Source organism: Silurus aristotelis (genome assembly GCF_946808225.1).
Source record: "Silurus aristotelis genome assembly, chromosome: 3".
Taxonomy (NCBI): Eukaryota; Metazoa; Chordata; class Actinopteri; order Siluriformes; family Siluridae; genus Silurus; species Silurus aristotelis.
Genome location: NC_139576.1, coordinates 38,071,688 through 38,084,370, shown reverse-complemented (window position 1 = coordinate 38,084,370; position 12,683 = coordinate 38,071,688). Strand labels below are relative to the sequence as shown.

At 39.8% G+C, this 12,683-nt stretch overlaps 1 protein-coding gene across 1 annotated transcript in view; it reads left to right on the top strand.

Moving 5' to 3' along the window:
* Positions 1–966: 966 nt before the first annotated feature.
* The window catches only part of LOC310723869 (protein NLRC3-like), a 15,471-nt gene continuing 3,754 nt past the window's right edge, over positions 967–12,683 (top strand). Inside the window, exons 1-8 of the mRNA XM_083537325.1 lie at positions 967–1,052; positions 1,515–1,588; positions 1,807–1,914; positions 2,023–2,157; positions 2,688–2,742; positions 5,737–5,941; positions 6,160–7,933; positions 12,111–12,284. Of these exons, the coding sequence (XP_083393451.1) occupies positions 1,011–1,052; positions 1,515–1,588; positions 1,807–1,914; positions 2,023–2,157; positions 2,688–2,742; positions 5,737–5,941; positions 6,160–7,933; positions 12,111–12,284 (2,567 nt within the window). The 5' untranslated portion in view covers positions 967–1,010. The remainder of the gene's footprint in view (positions 1,053–1,514; positions 1,589–1,806; positions 1,915–2,022; positions 2,158–2,687; positions 2,743–5,736; positions 5,942–6,159; positions 7,934–12,110; positions 12,285–12,683) is intronic.

Sequence of the window (12,683 nt, the reverse complement as noted above, 5' to 3'; positions counted from 1 at the left end):
TTGTTGATAAATAAAAAGATTTTTAGCAAGTCAAATAAAAAATAAATTAAAATGAATGTATAAGCAATATAATTATTTATTTTAATCTGGAATCATTTCAGTTGTAATACCATTACACACACATACATTACATATATATATATATATATATATATACACATTATACACTAATTAATTATTCAAATCAGTTTACATTTTCAGAAACCTTTTCACTAATTAAACTGATTGGTCTGTAAATTTTAACTGTACATACAAATGAAAAGAAACAAATTCATCACAATATAAAAATGAAATGATTTAGGGTCATTAACATAAACATTAACATTCTTCAGCTCTGCTTCCAGTAAACTCTTCCTCTTTCTATTTTTAACGCTGTATGTTTCAAGAATTTCACATCTAACAGCAGAAACACTGACAGATTTGTATCATCAGATGCAGATGTTCTCTTATGTTTATTACTAAAATTACGTGTGGAATCAGAAAGTTGCTCCACTGGTACCACCTGCTCTCAGAATGAGAGGTAAGTACACTTCAAGGTTCTTCTCTGTTCTGGCACCGAGGTGGTGGAATGAACTTCCCCTGGATGTCTGAACAGCAGAGTCCCTGATTATCTTCAAGCAACGACTGAAGACCTTCATCTTCCTGAAACACTTAAATTAGCACTTTCCAAGTTTGTAGAATTGAAGAGTTATATTTATATTAAGTGTGTAATCTTGTGTACAGTGTAGATTTATTCATTACTACAGACTCAAAACACTTTTGAACGTCGCTCTGGATAAGGGTGTCTGCTACATGCTGTAAATGTAAAGTAAACACATAACCTGCTTCATAATGTCCTGTTTACCACTGAATAAAAGCACAGTGTGTGTGTGTGTGTGTGTGTGTGTGTGTGTGTGTGTGTGTGTGTGTGTGTGTGTGTGTGTGTGTGTACCAGTTTGTCCACATTCCTTAAAACGAGTGAGACTGGTCAGGTCAGATGTTACTGGAAAAACACATTTTCATAAAAGCGTATGAAGAGAGAGAGAGAAAGAGAGAGAGAGAGAAAAATCACAGTGAGTATTTTCATGTAAATGTATAATAATGCGAAGGTTTCGAATGCAGAGTGAATTTTATTACTGCTGTGTGAATGTATACGGTTTATAAAGAACAATTATTTACTGTAGATCCAAGAATTTACCACATTCAGTAAAGAATCAGTTCACAATTTCTTTTGAGATCTTTAATGACTTGATCTAAAAAATTCTGAAAAATCTAATCTAAATGTAATAAATTAAACCTGTGTGAATGATTAACATTAAGCTATTTATAATTGTGCTGTGGAAAATATTTGTGAGGAATAGAGCTCATCTCAGTTATACTGTATGTTATATTTTCTTCTGTTCCTAATAAAGTGGCCATATAATTGATAGAATTTGCATTTTTGTTTTACCAAAATTATTTTTTTCATGCGCGCGTGTGTGTGTGTGTGTGTGTGTGTGTGTGTGTGTGTGTGTGTGTGTGTGTGTGTGTTCCAGCATCTTGTTTGCAAATATCACACTGAATCTAAAATGAGTATTTTTAGAGAACAGAACAATGAGAAAGAGCGAAGGTAAGAGAATAACGTGTCTCTGTGGAATATGTAATGTTTCTACACTCATATAAACCAACAGTCACTCGATCAGACTCATGTGAGAAAATTAAATATAATTCTCAGAGAAAAAGCTGTAAATAATACAGATATGCATGTAAACCTGTAATTCTAATATCAGCTGACAAAAGAAGAAATATAAATAATACTTACATACGGAACTGTCATATTTGCTTCAGTCTGATTCAGGCTGAAAGATCAGACTCACCTGAACTCAGCAATCTGTCTATGAGATCAATGGAACCTCCATATAACATCAGACCTAAAAACAGCTCTACTGACCTCAGGTATGGATCATGTGAATGTTCTCTGAAAATGAAATAAAACATGTTTATACCATCATTTCTAGCGTTCTTTACATTTCATGACTGTTCCCTTCATTGTGGCTCTATTAGTGTGTGTACTGGGTTGATGGAGGGTGAGAGATCAAATTCTCCTGAACCAAGCCATATGTCTATAAAGAGTGACCAGTCAATGGAACCTCCATATAACATCTGCAGTGCAGACAGAGTGGGTTCTACTAACCTGAGGTAAGGAGGATATAACCTCAGATCAAAAATATTTCCCTTCACCACTTATTTCAAAATAAAGGACTTTTATAGTAAAATCCTTCATACAGTAATGAACTCTAGTGATAAGTTCCATAATGTTTCTGTCACACATCACATGTCCATGTTGGAGAGAAAGTAAAAGATCAGACGCCCCTGTAATTTCAGATCACACACAGACTCGTCATAACGCTGCTGTGGGAATGATCATTTCTCTACTCAGCATTCACACACACACACACACACACACACACACACACACACACACACACACACACACACACACACACACACGCACACTGCACAACACGGCATTATTAACACACATCTTCATTAAATACTTCACTCCTCTCTCTAACAACCCCATCCTCTACTCACACACACACACACACACACACACACACACACACACACACACACACACACACACCGCTGAACATCTCTGCAGGAAGAATTTCCCAAAAAAATGTTGTCTGAATGTTGTGCAGCTTTTATTGTTTTTCTGTTTGCAGACAAAATAAGACAACAAAAATAATCAAGAGAAATCAATGGAAGTCCATATTCAAGGTGAATGTGTGTGTGTGTGTGTGTGTGTGTGTGTGTGTGTGTGTGTGTGTGTGTGTGTGTGTGTGTGTGTGTGTGTGTGTGTGTGTGTGTGTGTGTTACATATGTATGTGTGTACGTGTGTGTTTACATATGTATGTTTACACTTTTAAGTTCAAAATAAATGTTATTGTTTTTATTATTTGTTGTTTTCCTTTTTTTAAATTACTGATTTATAGTTATGCACTATGAGAACAGGTGGATATACAGTGGTCCTGATTTCTTATTTTCTGCATGTTTTTACACTTTAAAGTTTCAGATCATCAAACTAATTTAAATATTAGTAAAAGATATCATAAGTGAACACAACATGCAGTTTTTAAATTAAGCTTTTTATTATTGAGGGAAAACAAAATCCAAACATACATGGCCCTGTGTGAAAAAGTGTTTGCCCCCTAAACCTAATAACTGTTTGGGTCGCCCTCAGCAGCAACAACTGCATTCAAGAGTTTGTGAAAACCTGCACTGAGTCTGTTTCCACGCTGTGGAGAATTTTTGTCACTCTTTGCAGAATTGTTGTAATTTAGCCACATTGTAGGGTTTTAGAGCATGAACCCCCTTTTTAAAGTCATGCCACAGCATCTCAACAGGATTCAGGGCGGGAATTTGACTAGGCCACTCCAAAGTCTTCAGCCATTCAGAGGTGGACTGGCTGGTGTGTTTTGGATCAGAACCCAAGTTCACTTTAGCTTGAGGTAACGAACAGATGGCCAGACATTCTCCTTCAGGATTTTTTGGTAAACAGCAGAATTCATGGATCCATTTATTACAGCCTTCCAGGTACTGAAGCAGCAAAACAGACCCAGACCATCACACTACAAACCACCATATTTTACTGTTGGTATGATGTTCTTTTTCTGAAATGCGGTGTTACTTTTACACCAGACATATTGGGACACACACCTTCCAAAAAGTATAACTTTTGTCTCATCAGTCCACAGAGTATTTTCCCAAAAGTCTTGAGGATCATCAAGATGTTTTCTGGCAAATCTGAGACAAACCTTAAGGTTCTTTTTGCTCAGCAGCGGTTTTGGTCTTGGTCTTGGAACTCTGCCATGCAGACCATTTTTGCCGAGTCTCTTTTTCATGGACATGTCATGAACACTGACCTTCACTACGGCAAGTGAGGCCTGCAGTTCTTTGGATGTTATTGTAGGTCTTTTGTGACCTCTTGAATAAGTGTCGCTGCGCTTTTGGGGTAATTTTGGTCAGTCAGCCACTCCTGGGAAGGTTCTCCACTGTTCCATGTTTTTGCCATTTGTGAATGGCTCTCACTGTGGTTCTCTGGAGTTCCAAAGCTTTAGAAACGGCTTTAGAACCTTTTTCCAGCCTGATAGATCTCAATTACTTTCTTTCTTATTTGTTTCTGAATTTCTTAGCATGATGTTTAGCTTTTGGTCTACTTCACTTTGTCAGGCAGGTCCTATTTAAGAGATTTCTTAATTGTGAACAGGTGTGGCAGTAATCAGGCCTGAGTGTGGCGAGAGAAATTCAACTCAGGTTTTTCACAGGGCCATGTAGTTTTGGATTTTGTTTCCCCTCAATAATAAAAACCTTCATTTAAAAAATGCATGTTGTGTTCACTTTTGTTATCTTATACTGATATTTAAATTAGTTTGATGATCTGAAACATTAAAGTGTAAAAACATGCAAAATAATAAGAAATTAGAAAGAGGGCAAACACTTTTTCACACCACTGTATGTGCACACCACTCAGTGCCGGTCCCAAGCCCGGATAAATGTGGAGGGTTGCATTAGAAAGGGCATCCAGCGTAAAAACATGTGCCAAATTAAACATGCGGAGGATCCGCTGTGGCGCCCCCTAACGGGAGAAACCGAAAGAAAGTTTATATATATGAATATCATTTTTTACTTCAAAACAAAAACACTAGGGTTAGGGTTAGCACACACAACATGCACACAATAAAAGCATGAAGATATAAAAAAGCTGAGGAGAGACACACATGAAAGAGGACTGGTGTGAAGGGTGCTTCTGTATATATGAGGCCTAATCAGGTAATAAGGAACAGGTGTGAGTGATAAACAAGGAAGTGCAGTGTCTGAATGTAGTCCCTGGGCATAATCCTGACAATATATATTTATAAAAAGTTATTTTCTCTCTGAATTACACTGTTATTGAGAGACTAAAGATTACAGATGTGTCCAGCCTGAGCAGGTGAATGCTTTTGTTTAAAGCTGCAGGTTAGACACTATTAAAATCCTCACACTCTACACTTTTCCCCTGATCATGTAGCAATGAAACAAGTGGGTTTTTTGAAAAACCATGGTGTTATATTTTTCACCTTAGACATAAGGCTGATCTTCCAGGAGCCGGAATAACGTTTTTTTTTTACAGAGTCTTTCATGGACAAAAATGTCATCAATATGATTATTGGAAGCAGTGGAAAACTGAGTAGGTGCAGGAGAACCTTTATGGCATTAGCAAATACTCAAATTGCAGGATGTTTTACTGAATTCTGTCTTCCACTCATACCCCCACATATACCCCCCACTCATACCCTCGCTTATACCCCTTCACTAACACTTGAGGGGTAGTAGGTAATGGCATTAAAAGGCACAACAGTTTAAAGAACAATAATCAATGCAGATTTCACACCATAACAAAGAAGAACCCGAACAATTGTACCCGTGGCATTGTACCCAGGGCGTTGTACCCGGGGCATTGTACCAAAAGCATTGTACCCGGGGCATTGTACCCAGGGTGTTGTACCTGGAAAAAGCTTAATGGTGCAGTTACATAAGAAGAGTGGAGGTAGATCACTGGCTTTAACATTTCTGAATACTTCCTGAGGCAGTGAGTAGGAATGGTAGGATTTTATGGCGAAGGCTTCTCTCCAATCAGATCTTCATCAATGGAATAGAATCTGTGTGAGACAGACATCGGTGTAATTTCATTTTATAATTTTTTTGTTTGATAATTGTATTTTTCTTAAACAGGATCTGGAACACAAAGTCATCAATCTACTGAAGAATGAGATGAACAAATATAGAATATTATTAAATCTAGATTACCCAGAATGCACTGAGAGGGAAGTTGAGGATGAGAAGGATCAGAGCCCTGTTTGTGAGGGTGCACTGAAGATCACACTGCATGTCCTACAAGAAATGGACCATTCAGATCTTGCCATCGCACTGCAGAGCAGTAAGAGCTTATAACATTATTCATATATTAACCTAATATTTTCTCCCAGTTCAGATAAATTATTATAATCAGATATGATAATTATGAGCCACTGTGTCTGGGAAAATCATGACTCTGTGGAAGATCTAATTAGGTTTGGTCTGTAATTTTGTTAGAGAAGATAAACATAGTAATTATACATTTAAATATGCATCATTATTTTTTGTGATGTTTTATAGAGCTGGACTCTGTGAATCATATAAACTCTAAATCTAACCTGATAAAGAAATATGGGAGAATTAATGAAGGAATCTCTCAGTATAGAAGCGCACTTCTGAATGAGATCTACACAGAGCTCTACATCACAGAGGGCTGGAGTGAAGACATCAATAATAAACATGAGGTGAGACAGATTGAGACAATGTTCAGGAGACCAGCAACACAGGAGACACCCATCAAATGTAATGATCTCTTTAAAAACAAGACCATCAGACGTGTGCTGACTAAAGGAGTCGCTGGAATTGGAAAAACAGTCTCTGTGCAGAAGTTCATTCTGGACTGGGCTGAAGGAAAAGCAAATCAGGACGTCACCTTAATGTTTCCACTTCCCTTTAGAGATCTAAATTTGATCAAGCAGAAAACATTCAGTCTGATGGATCTTCTTCATCATTTCTTTCCAAAGATAAGAAAACTAGAATTAATAGACTGTGACTCCTACAAAGTCATCTTCATCTTTGATGGTCTGGATGAGTGTCGACTTCCTCTTAATTTCCAGAACAATGAGAGATTGTGTGATGTGACAGAATCGGCCTCAGTGGATGTGCTGCTGACGAACCTCATCAAGGGGAATCTGCTTCCCTCTGCTCTCATCTGGATCACCTCTCGACCAGGAGCGGCCAATCAGATCCCTCCTGAGTGTGTAGACCAGGTAACAGAGATACGAGGGTTCAGTGATCCTCAGAAAGAAGAATACTTCAAGAGAAGGATCAGTGATCAGCGCCTAGCCAATAACATCATCACACACATGAAGTCTTCCAGAAGCCTCTACATCATGTGTCATATTCCAGTCTTCTGCTGGATCTCAGCCACTGTTCTGGAGAGAATGTTGGGTGAAGCAGATAGTTGCGAGATTCCCAAGACTCTGACTCAAATGTTCACACACTTCCTGATCGTTCAGATTAAATACAATGAACTAAAGTACAAACAGAAATGTGACTCTGACCTTTCCAAATTTAGAGAGAGTATCCTGGCACTGGGAAAACTGGCTTTCCAGCAGCTGGAGAAAGGAAACCTGATCTTCTATGAGGAAGACCTGAGACAGTGTGACATTGATGTTAGAGAAGTGTCAGTGTACTCAGGAGTGTGTACTCAGATCTTCAGAGAGGAGTCTGGGCTTCACCTGGAGAAGGTGTTTAGCTTTGTACATCTGAGTGTTCAGGAGTTTCTGGCTGCTTTGTATGTATTAAGTACCTTCATCTTAAAAAAAATAAATGTGATCAGGGAGAAAAAAAAAAAAAAAATGTATGTCTTGAATAAACCAAGCATGATTGAGCTCCTGAAGAATGCAGTTGACAAGGCATTCCAGAGTAAGAATGGTCACCTGGACTTGTTCCTCTGCTTCCTTCTGGGTCTCTCACTGGAATCCAATCAGACTCTCTTACAAGGATTAATAATGAAGACAGGAAGCAGTTGTGAATGCAGAGAAGAAATAATTGAGTACATAAAGTGGAGGATCAGGAGCAAACCATCTCCAGAGAAATCTATCAATCTGTTCCACTGTCTGAATGAACTGAATGATCATTCTCTCATGAAGGAAATCCAATCTTACCTGAACAGAAAGGGTAAAAGTGCTCTCAATGGAGCTCATCTTTCTCCTGCTCATTGGTCAGCTCTGGTGTTTGTGTTACTGAAATCACAAGAGGAAATGACTGAGTTTGACTTGACAAAATATCAACCATCTGAGGAATGTCTTCTGTGGCTGATGCCAGTGCTTAAAGTATCAGTCAAAGCTGTGTGAGTATCCATGTTCTACACTCAACTGCATCCTACTGCACTCTTGTAGTGTAGAAGACACTTCTACTGCACTCTTCTACACTCCACTGTACTCCTCTACACTCTACTGCATCCTACTGCACTCTTCTACACTCTACTGCACTCGTCTACACTGTACAATACTCTTCTACACTCCACTACACTCCTCTACACTCTACTGCACTCTTCTACACTCCACTGTACTACTCTACACTCTACTGCATCCTACTGCACTCTTCTACACTCTACTGCACTCTTCTACACTGTACAGTACTCTTCTACACTCCACTACACTCCTCTACACTCTACTGCACTCTTCTACACTCTACTGCACTCTTCTACACTCCACTGTACTCCTCTACACTCTACTGCATCCTACTGCACTCTTCTACACTCTACTGCACTTTTCTACAATGTACAGTACTCTTCTACACTCCACTACACTCCTCTACACTCTACTGCACTCTTCTACACTCTACTGCACTCTTCTACACTCCACTGTACTACTCTACACTCTACTGCATCCTACTGCACTCTTCTAGACTCTACTGCATCCTACTGCACTCTTCTACACTCCACTGTACTACTCTACACTGTACAGCACTCTTCTACACTCTACTGCACTCTTCTACACTATACTGCACTCTTCTACACTATACTGCATCCTACTGCACTTTTTCACACCCTACTGCATTGTCTACACTCTACTGCATCCTACAGCACTCTTCTAGACTCTACTGCATCCTACTGCACTCTTCTACACTCCACTGTACTACTCTACACTGTACAGCACTCTTCTACACTCTACTGCACTCTTCTACACTATACTGCACTCTTCTACACTATACTGCATCCTACTGCACTTTTTCACACCCTACTGCATTGTCTACACTCTACTGCATCCTACAGCACTCTTCTACACCTTACTGCATCCTACTGCACTTTTCTACACTCTACTGCATCCTACTGCACTTTTTCACACTCTACTGCACTCTTCTACACTCTACTGCATCTTACTGCACTCTTCTACACTCTACTGTATCCTACTGCTCTCTTCTACACCCTACTGCACTCTTCTACACTCTACTGCATCCTACTAAACTTGTCTACACTCTACTGCACTCTTGTACACTCTACTGCATCTTAATGCACTCTTGTACACTCTACTGCACTCTTCTACACTCTACTGCATCCTACTGCACTTTTTCACACTCTAATGCACTTTTCTACACTCTACTGCATCCTACTGCACTCTTCTACACCTTACTGCAACCTACTGCACTTTTCTACACTGTACTGCACTCTTCTACACTCTACTGCATCCTACTGCACTTTTTCACACTCTACTGCACTCTTCTACACTCTACTGCATCTTACTGCACTCTTCTACACTCTACTGTATCCTACTGCTCAATTCTACACCCTACTGCACTCTTCTACACTCTACTGCATCCTACTAAACTCGTCTACACTTTTCTGCACTCTTGTACACTCTACTGCATCTTAATGCACTCTTGTACACTCTACTGCACTCTTCTACAATTTACTGAACTCTACTGCACTCTTCTAAACTCTTCTACACTCTACTGCATCCCAATGTACTCTTGTACACTCTACTGCACTCTTCTACACTCTACTGCACTCTACTGCACTCTTCTAAACTCTTCTACACTCTACTGCATCCTACTGCACTCTTCTAAACTCTACTGCACTCTTCTGCTCCTAATGCAATCTACACTTTATTGCACTTTTTCACCCTCTACTGCACTTTTCCACACTTTACTGTTTCCTACTGCATCATTCGACACTCTACTGTACTCTTCTACACTCTACTGCACTCTTTTACACGTTACTGCATCCAGCTATATGATCTGCTTTATTCACAAATAAATCACTAGATAGTGATTACTATGAATAAGCTTTGATTACTAGATATGCCATGCTTATCTTAAAATATAGACTTTAAGTTTCAATAAACAGACTAATGCTAATTAGATCCACTGTTGCTGATGCCAGTGCTTAAAGTATCAGTCAAAGCTGTGTGAGTATCCATGTTCTACACTCTACTGCATCCTACTGCACTCTTCTACACTCCACTGCACTCTTCTAAACTCTTCTACACTCTACTGCATCCTACTGCTCTCTTCTACACTCCACTGTACTCCTCTACACTCTACTGCATCCTACTGCATTCTTCTACACTGTACAGTACTCTTTTACACTCTACTACACTCCACTGCACTCTTCTACACTCTTCTGCTCTCTTCTACACTATACTGCACTCTTCTACACTCCACTATACTCCTCTACACTCTACTGCATCCTACTGCACTCTTCTACACTGTACAGCACACTTCTACACTCGACTGCACTCTTCTACACTTGACTGCACTTTTCTACACTCTACAGCACTCTTCTACACTCTACTGCATCCTACTGCACTCTTCTACACTCTACTGCACTCTTCTACACTCTTCTACAGTCTACTGCACCCTTCTACACTCTACTGCACTCTTTCACACTCTCCTGCACTCTTCTACACTCTACTGCATCTTACTGCACTCTTTTACACTCGCCTGCACTTTTCTACACTCGACTGCACTTTTCTACACTCTACTGCTCTTTTCTACACTCTACTGCTCTTTTCTACACTCTACTGCATCCTACTGCACTCTTCTACACTTTACTGCACTCTTCTACACTCTACTGCATCCTACTGCACTCTTCTACACTCTACTGCATCCTACTGCACTCTTCTACACTCTACTGCACTCTACTGCATCCTACTGCACTCTTTTACACTCCACTGTACTCCTCTACACTCTACTGCACCCTACTGCACTCCTCTACACTCTACTGCACTCTTCTACACTCTACTGCACCCCTTTACACTCTACTGCACTCTTCTACACTCCACTGTACTACTCTACACTTTACTGCATCCTACTGCACTCTTCTACACTCTACTGCATCCTACTGCACTCTTCTACACTCTACTGCACTCTTCTACGCTCTACTGCACTCTTCTACACTCTACTGCACTCTTCTACACTATACTGCACTCTTCTACACTATACTGCATCCTACTGCACTATTTCACACTCTACTGCACTCTTCTACACTCTACTGCATCTTACTGCACTCTTCTACACTCGACTGCACTCTTCTACACTCTACTGCATCCTAGTGCACTCGTCTACAACCTACTGCATCCTACTGCACTCTTCTACACTCTACTGCACTCTTCTACACTCTACTGCATCCTACTGCACTTTCTCACACTTTACTGCACTTTTCTACACTCTACTGCATCCTACTGCACTCTTTTACACTCTACTGCACTCTTCTACACTCTACTGCATCCTACTGCACTTTTTCACACTCTACTGCACTTTTCTACACTCTACTGCATCTTACTGCACTCTTCTACACTCGACTGCACTCTTCTACACTCTACTGCATCCTAGTGCACTCGTCTACACTCTACTGCAACCTACTGCACTTTTCTACACTGTACTGCACTCTTTTACACTCTACTGCATCCTACTGCACTTTGTCACACTCTACTGCACTCTTCTACACTCTACTGCATCTTACTGCACTCTTCTACACTCTACTGTATCCTACTGCTCTCTTCTACACCCTACTGCACTCTTCTATACTTTACTGCATCCTACTTAACTCGTCTACACTCAACTGCACTCTTGTACACTCTACTGCATCTTAATGCACTCTTGTACGCTCTACTGCACTCTTCTACACTCTACTGCACTCTACTGCACTCTTCTAAACTCTTCTACACTCTACTGCATCCTACTGCACTCTTCTAAACTCTACTGCACTCTTCTGCTCCTAATGCAATCTATACTTTATTGCACTTTTTCACACTCTACTGCGCTCTTCTACACTCTACTGTTTCCTACTGCATCATTCGACACTCTACTGTACTCTTCTACACTCTACTGCACTCTTTTACACGTTACTGCATCCAGCTATATGATCTGCTTTATTCACAAATAAATCACTAGATAGTGATTACTATGAATAAGATATGCCATGCTTATCTTAAAATATAGACTTTAAGTTTCAATAAACAGACTAATGCTAATTAGATCCAAACATCCAAAAGTTATATATTATCTTATCTTATCTTTCTCAGGCTGAGTATGAGTAATCTGGGAGAGAAAAGCTGTGGAGCTCTGTCCTTGGTCCTCAGCTCATCCTCCTCCTGTCTGAGAGAACTGGACTTGAGTCAAAACAAACTGAAGGATGCCGGAATGAAGCTGCTCTCTGAAGGACTGCAAAGTTCACACTGTAAACTAAAGATACTGTGGTGAGATCATCAGTTTCACACTTTTCAAAAATTGATATATTCCTAATATATACACATTTTCACTCCTTCTGTTTGTGTGTGTGTCATTGGCGGGCCATGCATTTGGTACCTGGGCCTTCAGTGTGGACGTACCCGACTTAATCCACTTCTTAATACCACCATTATCATGTCACAATTATAGAAACCATCAATACAAAAAAAAAACGCAATATAAAAACATGTGGCATTACAGAGAGACATTTCACATATGGAGGTGAAAACCCTTTTACTAAAACAACAAACCCAGTTAAGACAAAAACATTAAAATGTAAATAAAATCCCACCCACTCACCAGAGATGCATAATGATGTTCAGCGCCCCCCAGAGGTACCACTCGTATTCACTGGTCTTAGCTAGCTT